General features: G+C 43.7%; 1 protein-coding gene across 1 annotated transcript in view; it reads right to left on the reverse strand.

The window, feature by feature from the left end:
- The window catches only part of LOC142592571 (quinone oxidoreductase-like), a 39,125-nt gene that overhangs the window by 22,622 nt on the left and 1,333 nt on the right, over positions 1 to 15,170 (reverse strand). Inside the window, exons 2-3 of the mRNA XM_075704097.1 lie at positions 8,672 to 8,824; positions 5,335 to 5,510 (exon numbers count right to left, since the gene is read on the reverse strand). Coding sequence (XP_075560212.1) covers positions 5,335 to 5,510; positions 8,672 to 8,824 — 329 coding nt within the window. The remainder of the gene's footprint in view (positions 1 to 5,334; positions 5,511 to 8,671; positions 8,825 to 15,170) is intronic.

Below are 15,170 nucleotides of genomic sequence, written 5' to 3' on the forward strand. Positions count from 1 at the left end.
ACGAGTGCAAAACGAGCGTCCTTACAAAGCTGCGATCTCGCTCAGACGCTGTGGGCTGGCATGCTGGCTTCTTTTGGGTGCAGCGTGTGGTCTGATCGCGCCCACTCAAAAGTGCCGATCCTCTTGCTCACAACCATCATCATCATCATCAGCCTGGTTATGCCCACTGCAGGGCAAAGGCCTCTCCCGTACTTCTGCAACTACCCCGGTCATGTACTAATTGTGGCCATGTCCCTGCAAACTTCTTAATCTCATCCGCCTACCTAACTTTCTGCCGCTCGCTGCTATGCTTCCCTTCTCTTGGAATCCAGTCCATAACCCTTAATGACCATCGGTTATCTTCCCTCCTCATTACATGTCCTGCCCATGCCCATTTCTTTTTCTTGATTTCCACTAAGATGTCATTAACTCGCAATTGCGCCCTTACCCAATCTGCTCTCTTCTTATCCCCTTAACGTTACGCCCATCATTCTTCTTTCCCTAGCTCGTTGTGTCGTCCTCAATTTAAGTAGAACCCTTTTTGTAAGCCTCCAGGTTTCTGCCCCGTATGTGAGTACTGGTAAGACACAGCTGGTTATACACTTTTCTCTTGAGGGATAACGGCAACGCGCTGTTCATAATCTGATAATGCATCTTACTCAAGGCCACACTTAATACTGTGATCACATTGATGCATCCCTGACAGCGTCTTATATGGCAGGAGGAAAAAAAAATTCAGTGGAGGGTTTAGCGGTAAATGTGAGAGAAACATGTTCGCATTATGTCGCACCTCTTTCACGTCCCGGATCCACGATTTAAACTGCATTTGCCACATTACGAAGTGTTCTCACGAGCTCACTCAACACGTTTCCTCCCTCTTTGAGGAGCGAAGTACAACTGACGGTGGTCCGAAGCAGAGCACCGTCAGTTGCACTACACATATATACGTGTGACCACGTGACTGGCTTCCCATGCTTCAAACACACACACAGTTTTTTCCACTTTAACAGTCCTAATGCTAACACATTACAAAAAGGACTTCGACTGCCAGCTCACCACAGCTGCGTGAGGCCACAACAAAGTGGCAGTGAGCAGCCAAGCGAGTATGCACAAGCGATGATAGACAGAAAGAAAGGGAAGAAATAAGTGGGCTGTGTGGCCCAGCGCAGCATTTGACTCGGCTAGTGAGGTGCTGCTCGGTGAAAAGCAAGCACATTTGACGCTTCTAACACTGCCAAATTGTCTTTACCCTGGTATTTTTGAAGTCTAGACTACAAGATATCTGGACTGCAGTGCGCAAAAACATTACTATTACTGCACTCTATGTTACTGTTACTGTATGTGCTGTATTTACTGCTTTGTTACACAGATCACAACGTTGCAAGCACAGTCATTCTGAAAGAATTTCACAACCTGTTTTCATTTCTTCATTTTTCACTCAGAGCAGATTACTTAGAGTGCAGCTCTTAAGCGCCCGTTCTATGTTGAGCGTCGGTGTGCCTCGGCGCTGTCGGCATCGTCGGCATCACCGAGCATACGAGCAAAGCTAAGGATGAAAGAGCAAACGCAGAGCGCAGCGGGGGATTAAAAGCGAAGAGAGCGTGAAGATCAAAGCAGAGGACGAGGCTAGAGTGAAACCATGAGGTGGATGATACGGCGCAAGCGTGAGAAAAGTGTAGTGCCTCTTTGCGGTAATGATAGCTACCAGATGGCACCAGAGTAGATGTGTCGTCTGTTCACTGATAGCATGTGGTGAGCATGTATGATACTATGTATGAAAACAAAGCGCTGCATTAGTGGAGGTCTGTTTGCAGAGGCTGCTGTGAATTACGCCCAGCCATCACCCACGCGCTGTTCGCCCCATTTGCAATGTGCTGCACAAGACAAGATTGTCCACGCAAGCCAATATATCGCAAAATGAAAACACGTATAGAGCTGCACTCAAATTTCACACTAGGGAGTATTGTAATTGTCAGTGAATTTTTTGAAGAGTCATTAATCGGTTGTAGACAGTGGAATTGCACCTTTTTAGATGAATTGCTTGTCAGTTTGGATATTACTCGCATGTCAGATCAGAGTGTAAAGTCACTAGCAACTAAGTTCCACTTTTTAACTTTTAACTTGTTCACTTTAGGGGCTGTGTTGCAATTTCTGAAATGGGGTTCGCAGTAACGAAGTCATACCAATTCAGTAGACATCCTGAGACCAGTACCAGTTTTGTGATGTCTTTTCCCAGTATGCAGTATAACACGCAATGGTGTCCCAGTAAATCCTTTATGGACAAATGTTGCCTATAGGCATCACAACAACAAAAAATTTTTTTTTCTTGCCGACTTTCGATTCTGAGTGCAAAGTTTTTAGCTAAATGTGTTCCGCCAGCAGCACCAAATTTCACTCAAATCAGAGAAGCATCCATCTCATGAGAACATCTCTGTGTTTTACATGTATTTGAATAGGGCAGTCTAAGTGCTGAGCTAGAGCTTCCTCTTAATAGACATTCATTTTCATCTAGCGAACTAAACATTACAATTTCTCATGCAAGGAATGTCTTCTTCTTGAAGTAATCCACACAAAGAGGCAGGACTATGCCGTCTGTCAGAGATGGTTCTTAAAATTTGTGCTGATTAAGAAATAAATCCAACCATTACGTCTATCACTGACTGTACAGCCTGTCACAGGAAAAGTAAGGTCAGTTGGCCATTGCCAGCAATGTAACTCTGGCCTTTAGCGCGATAGTGTTAAGGAGCTCGTGTCGCAGAAAATCAGGTGTCAGACGTTGTTTCGGCAAAAAGATTTTCCAATCACGCATACCCAGGCCTTCCATGTGATGCAAGGAACTTACTGAGCTAATTGAATTTCTCAAGCTAACATATCTGGAAAAATCATAAACTACAACTTACACACAACCTACAGACATGATAACTCTCAGATTGTAATTTGACTATACAAGAATACATAATTCTGTTATGCGGAAACTCAAAGAAACCCCTTTTCCATCGTCTCTAGAATTGACAGACTGGCCACAGTGTCTGCCATTTACGTGCACCGGCGCGCGGGTGGGTGTCTTGGGGACTGCAGCGCGGTGCGCCCGGCTCCTTGCAATACCTCTAGCTGGCGCTCGCCTCCGCTGCATCCCAGCCCAAGCGAGAGGCCTCAGTTCTGCCATAAAGCCCGCCTTCGTGCATAACGTTTGCAGCCAGTGTTTCCCGGTTGCCAGAAAGCGTGAGAAGCAGTCAGGGATCTTTGAATGCTATTGCATTCCACTCTTAAAGACAAAGCTGAAGCGTCTTCCAAATTTTTTTGCTATAGGCTGTACAAACTTGCTCACATGATGTGTATACTGAATCCACTTATTAATTTCCACATTGTAGTCAGAGATCACCGCTGGAGTCACAGCCTATTTATTTATTTATTTATTTAACCACTTACTTACAGTGTCTCTAAGGGCATTGTTGCAAGGGCGAACAAACCTGCCAAGCACATTGAGTGACGAGACCACACAAGATGCGGTATAGAAATGCAGCACTTCTTAAAAGAATATATATAATGTAACCGAGGGCACAGAAACAGGTAGAACAATAGCTTTTTACATGATGACTGCAATGAATTCAAACATGGCATTATGTTAATAAATACTTTTTCAATACAATAAAAAAAAGGGGCAGTGCACTAACAATCCACACCCAGAGGTGGATCTACTCACGTATTGTTTAAAGAAAAAATTGAGATTTAAAAGTGTTTATTCGGTACACATATTCACGTACATTGTGCATCAGGATTTATAACAAAGTAGACACTAAAATCAAACTGAATAAACCTGACAGTGACTAACAAATGGACGTGCTACGATGCAGAAATACCCTGCAGCAAAATGGAAGCAAAGCAAGCAACACCTGCACTTATCACTTTTACGTTTCTGTAAAGGCAAAGAGCCTAATAGGGCAGGATATATTCACAATACTTCATTGCACTTGACCCAGTGGTTGTTTTCACTGAAGTATCACTGTCATCATTTTATCATCACTTTTCCGAAAGACACGGCCGCTGCGCTTGAACTTCTGCGAACACTGTCATCACCTTGATAATCAAATCGTATGCACATAGCAAACACTCTGGTACACTCTCAAACTTGCGCAAGCAGCACCAAATGGAATGCATGATGACAAATGAGTAAACAGTAGCTAAACTCAACTGGTGTTCCAACGTGGCAATCGCCAACTGTGCCCACTGTCGCCTAAGTGCTGCATTGCTTTCCATACACACAATAAGCAGTTAGATTATTCACATTCACCCTTTCTGCCAGTGTTTCTGCAGAAATGGCATTTTATTGCCTCATTCTTATGTTTTTTTAACTCTTACTACAGATAGCACTCCTCTTCTGTGTGAATTCCTAGTGCACAGAGAAAAGTCAGTGAGATAAGCAGCACAAAACTCGACAGCTGCCTAGCAGCTTTCTGCCTGCTTACATGTGCCTACTCTAACTTATGCCATTAACCCATGCCAGCTTTGTGAAGAGAATTATCTGATCTGCCAGCCCTGTTGGTTGTTGCCATAAAATACTTTGCTACAAGAGGAATGTTATCTCACAGAAAGACGTCAGATGTTGATGCTCAAAAGCACTATCAAAGGGTTCTTAAGACACCTTTTCAGGCTGTCACCTCTCATGTCCAAGTTCCAATTTAGTAGTTAGGACTATAGAACCCTGCCTCTTAGAAGCCTCAGCAGACTTGCATATGAGATGAAGAAACAAAGCTGCACAAGTTTACGAGACACACAACAGGAACATGACCATGAATGAGAAATTGAATTGGTGTTCCTAATGTACGCGTGTCTTGTAACCCTTTGCAGCGCTGTCGCCCAGTCATGTTATTGCAACTAGGCCCAGTGCAAGCCTTAACCACTGTGTATGAGAACTTATACAGCCTGTAACAACATAATAATCGAGAACAAAGGACACGCGGCTTTCAAACTTATTTTTACTTATTTTCAAATTTATTTTTTACGTATGTGGCATATAAATCCAGATAAAAGCCAGCATCAACATGAATATAAGATGAAAGCTAATGGGATCAATGCACATTATGAACTTCAATAAAACAGAATAGTATTGCCATACAAGGTTTAGTGTGTTAACAGCACACCAATAAACCTTACAACGTTTCTACTTTTTTAAGACCAACTTCACAAAGCTCCTTGTCCATAAAATTTGTCTGCGTTTGCCAGCACTTCTGGTACATCATCTCCTCTGCATTCACAACTGGCCGGTGCACATTTTTATAAACTGCCTATGTTTACGAGCAGCTTCATTATTCCAGGCCCCATTATCTGTTAACTGATGTGAACTAGTAGTCTCACTTGAGCACAATTGCCCGGTAAGCCGTGAAGTATGGGATGCCGAGAGCAGCTCCCTTCTCGAAAGACATGGACTCCGGCAGCCGCCAGACGTCAGTGTCGCTCACCAGGCAGTACTGGGCGTACGAGCCGTGCGTGTTCTTCGCATCTCGGATGGAGAAGAACACGCGCTCCCCACGCTGCACAGGGCATTGAGGAAGCATGTTCAGACACTCTGGCAGTGACATTGCATATCAGTGCTTCTGCATGTTTAGGGGCTCATGTCAGTTCTATTCTACATGCACATGACCCACATTCTGCAAGCTCACATCTCGCACAGAAACACACATTGACCGTGTGTGAGAAAAAATAAGCACGTTTTCCCCCTGCTGGCTCAATAATATCAGTAATACCACCTTCAGTAGCGTTTAGTATACTCAAAGCTCAATATAATGAACACAGACATAATGATGTAGTGGACATAATTAGGTAAATTTAAAATGCTTTCTGCCAACACTGGCATGAAACAAACATAACAGATACAACAGATATTTTTCATGTCTGCTGCAAATTCACTATAATGAGTTTCTACTGCACTGATGGCTTTGGTGGTTTCTCCACCAATTTGCTGCCTTTGGGACTCTGCGTTATCAATATCATGCATTACTTTTTATTCCCCCAGACCTATTAGACTGTTAATCTTTTAATGCAGTCTTAAATAAATATTAGTGGACTCAATTTGAGCCAAACACTGTTAAGCAGAAGCCTCTCATAAGTTGAACAATTCAGGGATATTGTTTACCTTCCCACAGATTCAATGCACGTCTGTAAGCTGAGCTTGCAATAAAACAGATTTTGGAGGTTACATCATTTTCATTTTAAATGATGTTCAAAGATATGAACAAACTCATAAAGGGGCAGGAGAGATAGTACAGCTGGGACAGGGGAATGACATTGCCATGCAAAGATGAGGTAGCTACCACGAGCTGAAAGAGAAGAGTTCAGGCGAGAAGCAAAGGGCAATATTGCCAGCGAAAAAAAAATGGGCATAGAAAGCCGATTTAGCAACACTGGACAATACTGGACATCTTGAGAGAGATCAATGGACTGATACCGGTGAGTTGCCAGCCTGAGTGCATTTACATTTTTGTGGAGGTGTTCTCAGGCAGCAGCACCCCTCGATACCTCAAATCTCAGCTGAGTGAACACACAATTGCACTCAATGATCAAATGCATTGATTGCAATAACACAGTCTCCTGGATTTGATGAAACTGTGTTCACTTTTTCCTTCAGTGATAAAAAAATGGCAAAAAACGATAAACAGTGGACAATACTCAAATTTCGAATTTCATAAAAAATTTTAATGGCATTGAGAGTGGAACAGTTATTAAAAGCAGGCATTGAAAAACGAGGAGCAAGAACTGAGAAAAGAGAGGAATTCCCTCTTAACAGAACTTAGCAGCGAGGAGATGCTACAGAAATATAACCAGAGCATGAACCATTAGTGATTAAATTTTTGCCAGATGATTTTTCTAAGCCTGATCTAAAGCTACTCGCTCCGTACAGAATCACCTCTGCTCACCTAATTCATCACATCGAGTGGTACTGAAACATATGCGTCTGTATAAACTTACAATTGTGTCTAATTACGCTTGCTGTATGTGTTTCCACAGTAGCAGCTATCCTGGTTTCTTCCATGGATATGTCTATACAGGTATCGCCACATATACAGTAAAATCTCATTAATTGACTACCTGTTAATTTGAAATTTCAGATAATTTGAAGTAGCCGCCACGCTCTGTCCAACAATGTATTGAAAGCGATATGTAACACACCCCGCTAATTCACACTGAAATCCGCACCGCCACCAATAATTCGAGCTCCACGCCATCGTGGATGGGGAGCGTGCTCGTGTGTGGGAGCACATTGGCGATGCTGGCATCGTTGCGCGGGGCACACAGCTTTGCTTTTTGGCTGCGCCAGTGATTTGAAGTATAGACATTGTTGTTCATGCCAATGTGACGTAGCACGTCTGCGCGCGTGCTCACACCATGTCGGACTATATACGCACCTTAACCAAGTGATTTCTTTTCAGACTTTCATTTGTTTGAATTTTGTATAATTCTAACTTTCGTAGCATCTCTGCGGAATTTGAATCAATGAGCTTTTACTGTAACTGGCTACATTTGAGAACCTCTCAGTAGCATTGGTTAACTGTGTGAAGATTGCCCATATATTTCTCCAACATCTGTAACAGCTGTAAAACATTGACAACACCAATAAAGTATTCTAGCACAGGCATATTACTTTTAACCTAACATTGCCATTACTAGAAAGCTGGGTCCTGTGTTTGATATAGTCAGTGGCATTTTCATTAAAAAAAATAAAGTGATCATAAAAGAGTGACCCAAGGTTCCAAAAGTAATTTTAACAAAGCTGAATGTACAAATCTTTTTTAAGCACTGCAACAGCAAACTCAGGGGAGCACATTAAATGTATGGCATGCATACGGGGTAGCGCAGAGGTTCTTCTTCAGTGACCCCTTATCTTTTCGTTTGCAATAATCTAAAAATATGAATAACCTATGAAACTTATAGCCACTCTTTTCTACAATATGCTCTGAATGTTCACGGCAAGTACCACACGAAACATAGACATCAGCAGCCTCGTCTTCACTGACAACGTGGAAAGCGTGACATGTGCCTGTTTGATGCACTTTGCCTGAAACTAAGTAACGAACTGTGTTGACCATGGCTATCAAGTGTAGAATGAAATTGATAAAGCATGAACTGCTGCAGTTTCCTAGAAACATAGAAGAATACACCGGAGCTATAAGGGATGCTGCAGCACAGGGCTACTGATTAATTTTGACCGCCTAATGTTTCTTATCAAGTGCAATAACTTAACCGCAAGGCGTTTTGAAATTCCATTCCCACAGAAGTATGGTCACTGTGGCCAGGAAGTTGGAAAATAAGAAAAGAGAAGAGCTTGGAACAGAGAGACAAAAGCACAGACCAATTTGATCATGAATCTGGATCCAAGCAAGTTCTGTCAGCCACAAAAGTTCTCATAACCTAAGAGCTATGCACAAACAAAGCACTCCTTCAAAGCCCAAAAATTCGTCTTAAGCTGACACACAGTCCCCAAGTCGGAGTGCAATTTTCGCAGTACGTCACTTAGCACCACTCTGTGTAGTCAAGCCAGAATTAAATTTTGTTCTCACATGGTCAGCATTTGCAGTCAGCTACGTACATGCTGCCACAAATGGCAAAAGGCGATTCAGTTCCAAGCTTCTATGCGAGACCAGCCAAAGCAATAGCCTCTTGCAAGTCTTTGTTTCACTAATGCCTCGCACCGTACCTTGACGTTGCCAACTCCCTCGCCGACCTCTTCCACGACACCGGCGCCATCCTTTCCTGGCGTGAAAGGCACTGGGTAGGTGTAAGCGAATGTGCCTTCGCGGATGTACGTGTCAACGGGATTGACGCCAGCTGCCTTCACGCGAACCAAGACCTGCATGCAAGCAAAAGGTGTAGCGGCAGCATCCACGATTGCACTGTGAAGCAGACAACAACGTACAACATCAAGTTGAGCGTGCTCTGTTGGCCTCTGCACTTCACATGGCACTGTTGTACCATTTTCCTTGAGGACAAGCTACGCACAGCAGGGAGCTAAGTAGAGCTGATTGGCACAGCTCAACACCCAACACAAATGGCACAGATGGCAGTACAAGGAAAAAGAGATATGAGCCCATATATAATTGTTTATGCCACTAACAGTGGTTGAATAAGGAATGGCCTCCATCTTCCAGTGAATTGTTGTCCTGGTTGCTTATGCCAGTTTTTTATCACACAGTGTAGGAATTAAGTGAAAACAAGTGATTAACACAATAAACAACTGAATTAACAAAATTTTCGGGTGAACTAACACCCACAAAGAAACATTAAGGACGAACCGAGCAATGAATAATCATGGCAAGCACAGTAGCTGTCGGTGAATCGGAACTGAAGCAGCTCTCAATCAGCTGCTATTTATATATATGACACAGAAGTTTCTCGATAATCTACGTATATCACAGCGCATGTTAGTGAATGAACCAGAAGCTTCAAGGTAAGACACACTCATGGCCAAAGCTGTGCTAATCACAGCACAGCTTTGGGAGCATGCTGGTTGCACTGATGTGCACAAGTAATGCAAGAACTCAAGCTTCGAAACGTAAATGGTAAGACATTGCTTCAACGCGATAGTAACAAAAAAAGTAGATCAACGTACATCATGCGGCATTCCCTTTGCACTGTCCTTGGTGCAGTTTGTGTCAGTGCAAATTTGTAGTTGCATCCACAGTTACACGAACGGAGTCCACAAATTTATATATTCATGAAACTGGCAATCTCAAAAGAAGGCTCCACAAACAATCACATTTTATGTGAAAAAATTAAAATGTGCTTAATGTCACTGCAGAGCATACCAGCAGAGTCTACAATGGTGGGGTCAATGCTTGTGTCATCATCTCAAAAAGAAGACCAATTCCACTCCATGCAGTCTAGCATGCTATTTACACCTCTGCATAAAATGTTTCGAGCATGCTGTGTATACCCTGCATAAAATGTTCAAAGGGAATGCTCTGTAATATCAATGCTGTTCCAGTGACCTGTAGATATGGTCTTGTACAGGGTCGTCCTTTATGAAAGGGAACACGCGAGCGCGTGGCCCGCGCTCTGCGGAGGCTGCTTACAGCGCCACCAACAAGCAGCAAAGGGAAGCACGTCTGCTTGTGGCGTCATCTGTTGGCGGCTAGAATAACCAGGCATGGCCGATAGGCAAGCGCCTGCTAGAATCAGTTGGAGCTCCCCCTCCTCGCATGACTATTGCGCAAAGAGCGGGGCCTGCAGCGCAACGTGTGCTGCTAGCAAACCGCGTTGGATACGCAAGCGCACTGGAAATGTTGAAGCGGCAACATAAGCCCGGTAGTTATTAGGTACTCCTGACGTACCTATATTAATGCGTAAGCATTCTAGGGCTCCTTCCCTCGGAACTTTGTCCGTCCATTTCTCTGTCTGTAACGCGTGACACGATGCACTGCATGCATAGGTATACATGATGTCCTACGAAGGTGTATATGAGAATGCCTTATGAATACCTATGACTAATGAGACACGATTTTGACTATATATAGTGAGTACTGAGAGGTATAAGTGTTAGTAAAGTTAATACAGACGTATAAGATTAGTTACAATATAAATAGTTAAATGTAACGGCGATTATTGGAGGGTAATTAGGAATATTGAGGCTAATTAAAATCAACTTGCGCAAAATTATTAGACTAATAAAAAGTTACTAAGGCTAAATCAACAGAGCCTTATCAAGAATTAGGGTTTCTTGAGTATAGTTAGACCTATATAAGTAATACTAATAATTACAGATATAAACACCTTCGCCATAACTTTAGCTAAGGTTAATGAATTAATTAGCCAAATGCCATCATTATAGAAATAACTAAGCCTGAATAATAAACAAAATATGTTTATTTACCTAAGCTGAAGTCTTATTTTAGTGCATTTCTGTCCTAAACCGCTACAAATCTGGTGAGGTTTATTCATGCTATGGGGGGGATGGGGGGAGTGGGCAGCCAGGGCTCCGTACTGCAAAAGAAAAGTACGCAGGAACTCTACTGGAGTTCCTGCGTGCATAAGCATACCCCCAAATATAAGTTGGCCCACCCCCAAATTTCAACTTGGCCCACTACCAAATTTAAGTTGGCCCACCCCAAAAATTTCAAGTTGGTCCACCACCAAATTTTAGGCTGGCCCACCCCAAAATATAGGTTGTCCCACCGCCAAATTTATATTGGCCTACACCCAAGTTTCAAGTTGGCCCACCTCCAAATTTGTCCAAATGTCAAGTTGGCACATCCTCAAATCTTAAGTTGGCTCATCCCAAAATTTAAATTGGCCCACTCCCAAATTTATGTTGGCCTACCGCCAAATTTCAAGTTGGCCTACCTCTACCTAAGTTGGCTTCTCCATGCATTTTCTGTGGACCCTATGTATCCCTAGGGTTATTCTCCCTAATCACTTTTTTTTCAATTGTTCCTCATCGCTTATAAAGCTACCTATAATCTACATCTACATTATTATAATAATTAAATGTCGAAAGCTCGCACATTGCGCATTTTTGTGCAGATACAAGGCATTATACTTTTCGCTTGGCGGACAGATCTTGCTTCGGTACTAGCCAAAGGATGCTTACGCATTGAAATACGCTGAGACTGCTTATTAGCTAGCAGGCATACGTTGGTACTTGCAAGCTTCCAATGTGCAACCGTACCAAGACTAGGTGGTGTTGACCAAGTGCGGTTTGCTAGCAGCGTCTGGTTGCAGGTCCCGCTTGTTGTGCATCCACCTGGTGTGGAAGGCAGTCACAGCCGCTTGTCTATCAGTCATGCCTGCTTATTCTGGTCGCCAAGAGATGGCGCTATCAGCAGACGTGCTTCCCCTTGCTGCCTGTTGCTGGCGCTCTAAGCAGCCTCTGCAGAGCACAGGCCACGCGCTCGCGTGTTCCCTTTCATAAAGGACGACCCTGTACACCGTTGCTCACACTCGGACAGCTAATAGGCCCATGGAGAAGAAAAGTGTCTTTACTTTCAAGGTATCTTGAGTTCTACCACAGCTACAGAAGAAACACTAAATACAAGTTCATGAACACTCATTTGTGGCAGAGATTGCATGTGCACGCCAGTACACAAGAAACAGGCAATCGAAATACAAATGGAACAATTCCAACTGAAATGGTACAGTATGATTTACTTGTTCTTCTAAAGTGTAATGACAGCTGTATAGCACTTAAGCGAAAATGCGCAGCTCCTTACCAAACCTCCGCTAAGCAAATTTCGTCTTTGATGTTCACATCAGAGCACTGCAGTTACATTCTATTTGCCCTCATTTATCAAGGCATGTCCACAGGCCAGTTTGCATAACCTACATTTCCTGAAAACGTTTCCGTGCACTTGCCTCCAGCATTTCTGGCTAAGATATCAATAATAAAGTAACAACAACAACAATAACAACAACAACAACAATGTTTATTGCCATCCAAGAATGCAGAACAACACGAACAGGCCAGTCTAAGCCTCAGATGGCTTGCAGCACCATGCCTGCCTATGAACATGATACATATGGTGAATGAACTACAGCCATCAATGAGACAAGCATGGAGAACAAGGAAAAAAAATAAATGACAAGAAATGAAAAAGAAGAAGATAACATGTGGTTATTCTACTTAAACAAAAGAATTTGAAGCAGTGAATATTATGATGCCAGAGTGTCAGAGCTAATTAGTTTCACAATAGGAGTCTTCAATAATTCTTTCAGCGTGCTTTTCGAAGTCACATTAAAGATAATGATAATATTGAAAAAAAAAGAAAGAAACTTGCATGCAGCCCATAGGGAGTACATAGGAGGAAGAGAAAGAAGTGCCCAGAGCTTACTGGTGCTCTGGGCCTCTCGCTGTTATGCATTTTTTTACGTTCTTGCCATTTTCGTGAGAGTCATTTCATCAAGAATGAGTAAGAAGATGTTCCCACGACCACCTGAACAAGGTCAGTCGTCTACTTCATCGCTCATTTTTGGACGACGTGCCTTTGGAAGCTCGGACCAGCTCGATTCCTGGGAGAGCTCAACGCCAGAAGCCGTGGACTCTGACAGCGAGTACACCGTAGTCATGGGCCGCCGTATGAAGAAGATGCGCCGCGTGTCGACTGAGGCGACTTCATCGCATCAGAGTGAGCAAGGATCCTTCATGGTTTCTTACGTGCCGCTCTCGACGTCACACAGCATGAACTCCCTCAGCAGGCAGTTTCTAACCGAATATATTGAAAGTGTGGCCCCTGGGCAAATTAACGAGATCAGGATCAACGCTCGCAAGAACATCCTGACAATAGATGTGAAAAATTCCGTAATACTTGAGAAGTTAAGGACCATTCCGCAGTTAAGTGCAATCCCCGTCCGCTCCTTTATTACTTACGGGAAGGAGACAACAACTGGAGTGATTTCCGACGTGGAGCTTGAAATCAAGCATGCGGACCTCAAGAGTCTTTTGAGGTCATCGGTGCGCATTCTTGAGATTCACCGCTTGGGGCACTCCCGATGTATCAAGTTAACGTTTGCTTCTTCGACATTACCAGCGTCTGTCAAAGTGGGCTACGTTATACACCGAGTACGACCATTCGTTCCGAGGCCTATTCAGTGCCGGAAATGTCACAAGATAGGACACGTGAGTGCTGTTTGTAGAAGCAAAGCCACCTGCTCGCGTTGCGGCGGAGAGCATGATACCACCGACTGTGAGGCGTCCTCATTTAAATGCCCCAACTGTACTGGCTCTCACGAAGCGACTTCGACGGAATGCCCGAAGATGAAACAGGAGGTTCGTATTCTTCGAAAAATGGCAAGAGACCAATCTTCACGTAAAGAGGCTGCTCGATTTGTTCGCCAAAGTGACCAACGCTCGCCACAGAAGCATAACAAAACCATTTCAGAACTACCTAGCGTGGCACAGGTACCACGACCACCTCTGCCTGTGCGTGCATCGAGGACAGTAACGGCATCTAATGATAATTCAAGGTCGACGAGAACACGCGGCAAACATTCACCTCCACCTGCTGATACAGACACGGAATGGCCTTTGCTGCCCTCTAGGCCCACGGCCATGCCAGCGGGCACTAGCGGTCCTCTGCGCCATGAAGCCAAGAATTATAGGGTCAATGAAACCGGTGACAGTACGGGCAAGCAAGGAGATGAACACAATGAGAAGGAGAGTGTACAAAATATGCTGAAGCACCTAGTAGAATCAATGCGCGTGATTCTCGGTGGTCTCGAGACTCCGGCCGCTAAAAGTGCCCTACAAGTGCTCGCCGTGCTAGAGCCGCTTATCGCAGCTCTTTATGTGCTATAAAGATTTTGTTTGGCGCTTGTGCTGTTCACGCAGGGGAGGCCCACACCAGCTTCGTCCTAACGCCTCTATCTTTAAGTTCACTCAAATTGGTGACTACAGACTTGAGGCGAAACCTGATTGTGGCTTCATGGATGACATTTGTGAATGTTTATCATCAGAGTGTTGAACTTGCTTTCACCTTTGCGCATCCTTCTTGCTATGTCATCATCATCCCTCATCACATCTTTATGTCCCCGTTCCCCCTCCCCCTGTGCAGAGTAGCAGGCTAGAGCACTTTAGCTCAGGCCGACCTCTCTGCCTTCTTTCAATTAAATTATCTCCTTGTGTACTGCACAGCTGCAGCTGGCATTTACCTTCCTGTAAGTGTGTGACTGCTTTACAGCTGGCTGCTTGCGAATCCACACATTTTACTGGTGTAGCGTCGGTGCACTTTATATATATATATATATATATATATATATATATATATATATATGTATATAAGTGCGATTTACAGCATGTTCAAAAAGTAAATGTTCAGGTTGATCATAACGCTAAAACTGGATTCGTTACCAATTTATTTTCATACACTACATTAGCCTGTATAGAAACCTGCAAAAATGAGACAGTTGTGCATGGGCACAATTCCACCGAGTTTCTCTGCCACCAGGGTACAAATCACAGACCGCATATACCACGTCCACATGTGCATGCCAACCTCAGACTATGCCTTCTAGCCTGTAAAAACCACCTTAATTTCGGACACGTGTCCTAATTCCTCGGTGCTCAGCATCCCTCATGTGCTGACTGGAAAAAAAAAATGAGGCGATGCTACACACAGGCTCTATTTGTGTGTCACCCTCACACCTCATTGCACAGAAATGTGGCAGTGCCAGTGAACCTATAACAAATTGATCTCTGCCCCGGTTCA

The sequence above is a fragment of the Dermacentor variabilis genome, chromosome 9, assembly GCF_050947875.1.
Source record: "Dermacentor variabilis isolate Ectoservices chromosome 9, ASM5094787v1, whole genome shotgun sequence".
Lineage (NCBI taxonomy): Eukaryota > Metazoa > Arthropoda > Arachnida > Ixodida > Ixodidae > Dermacentor > Dermacentor variabilis.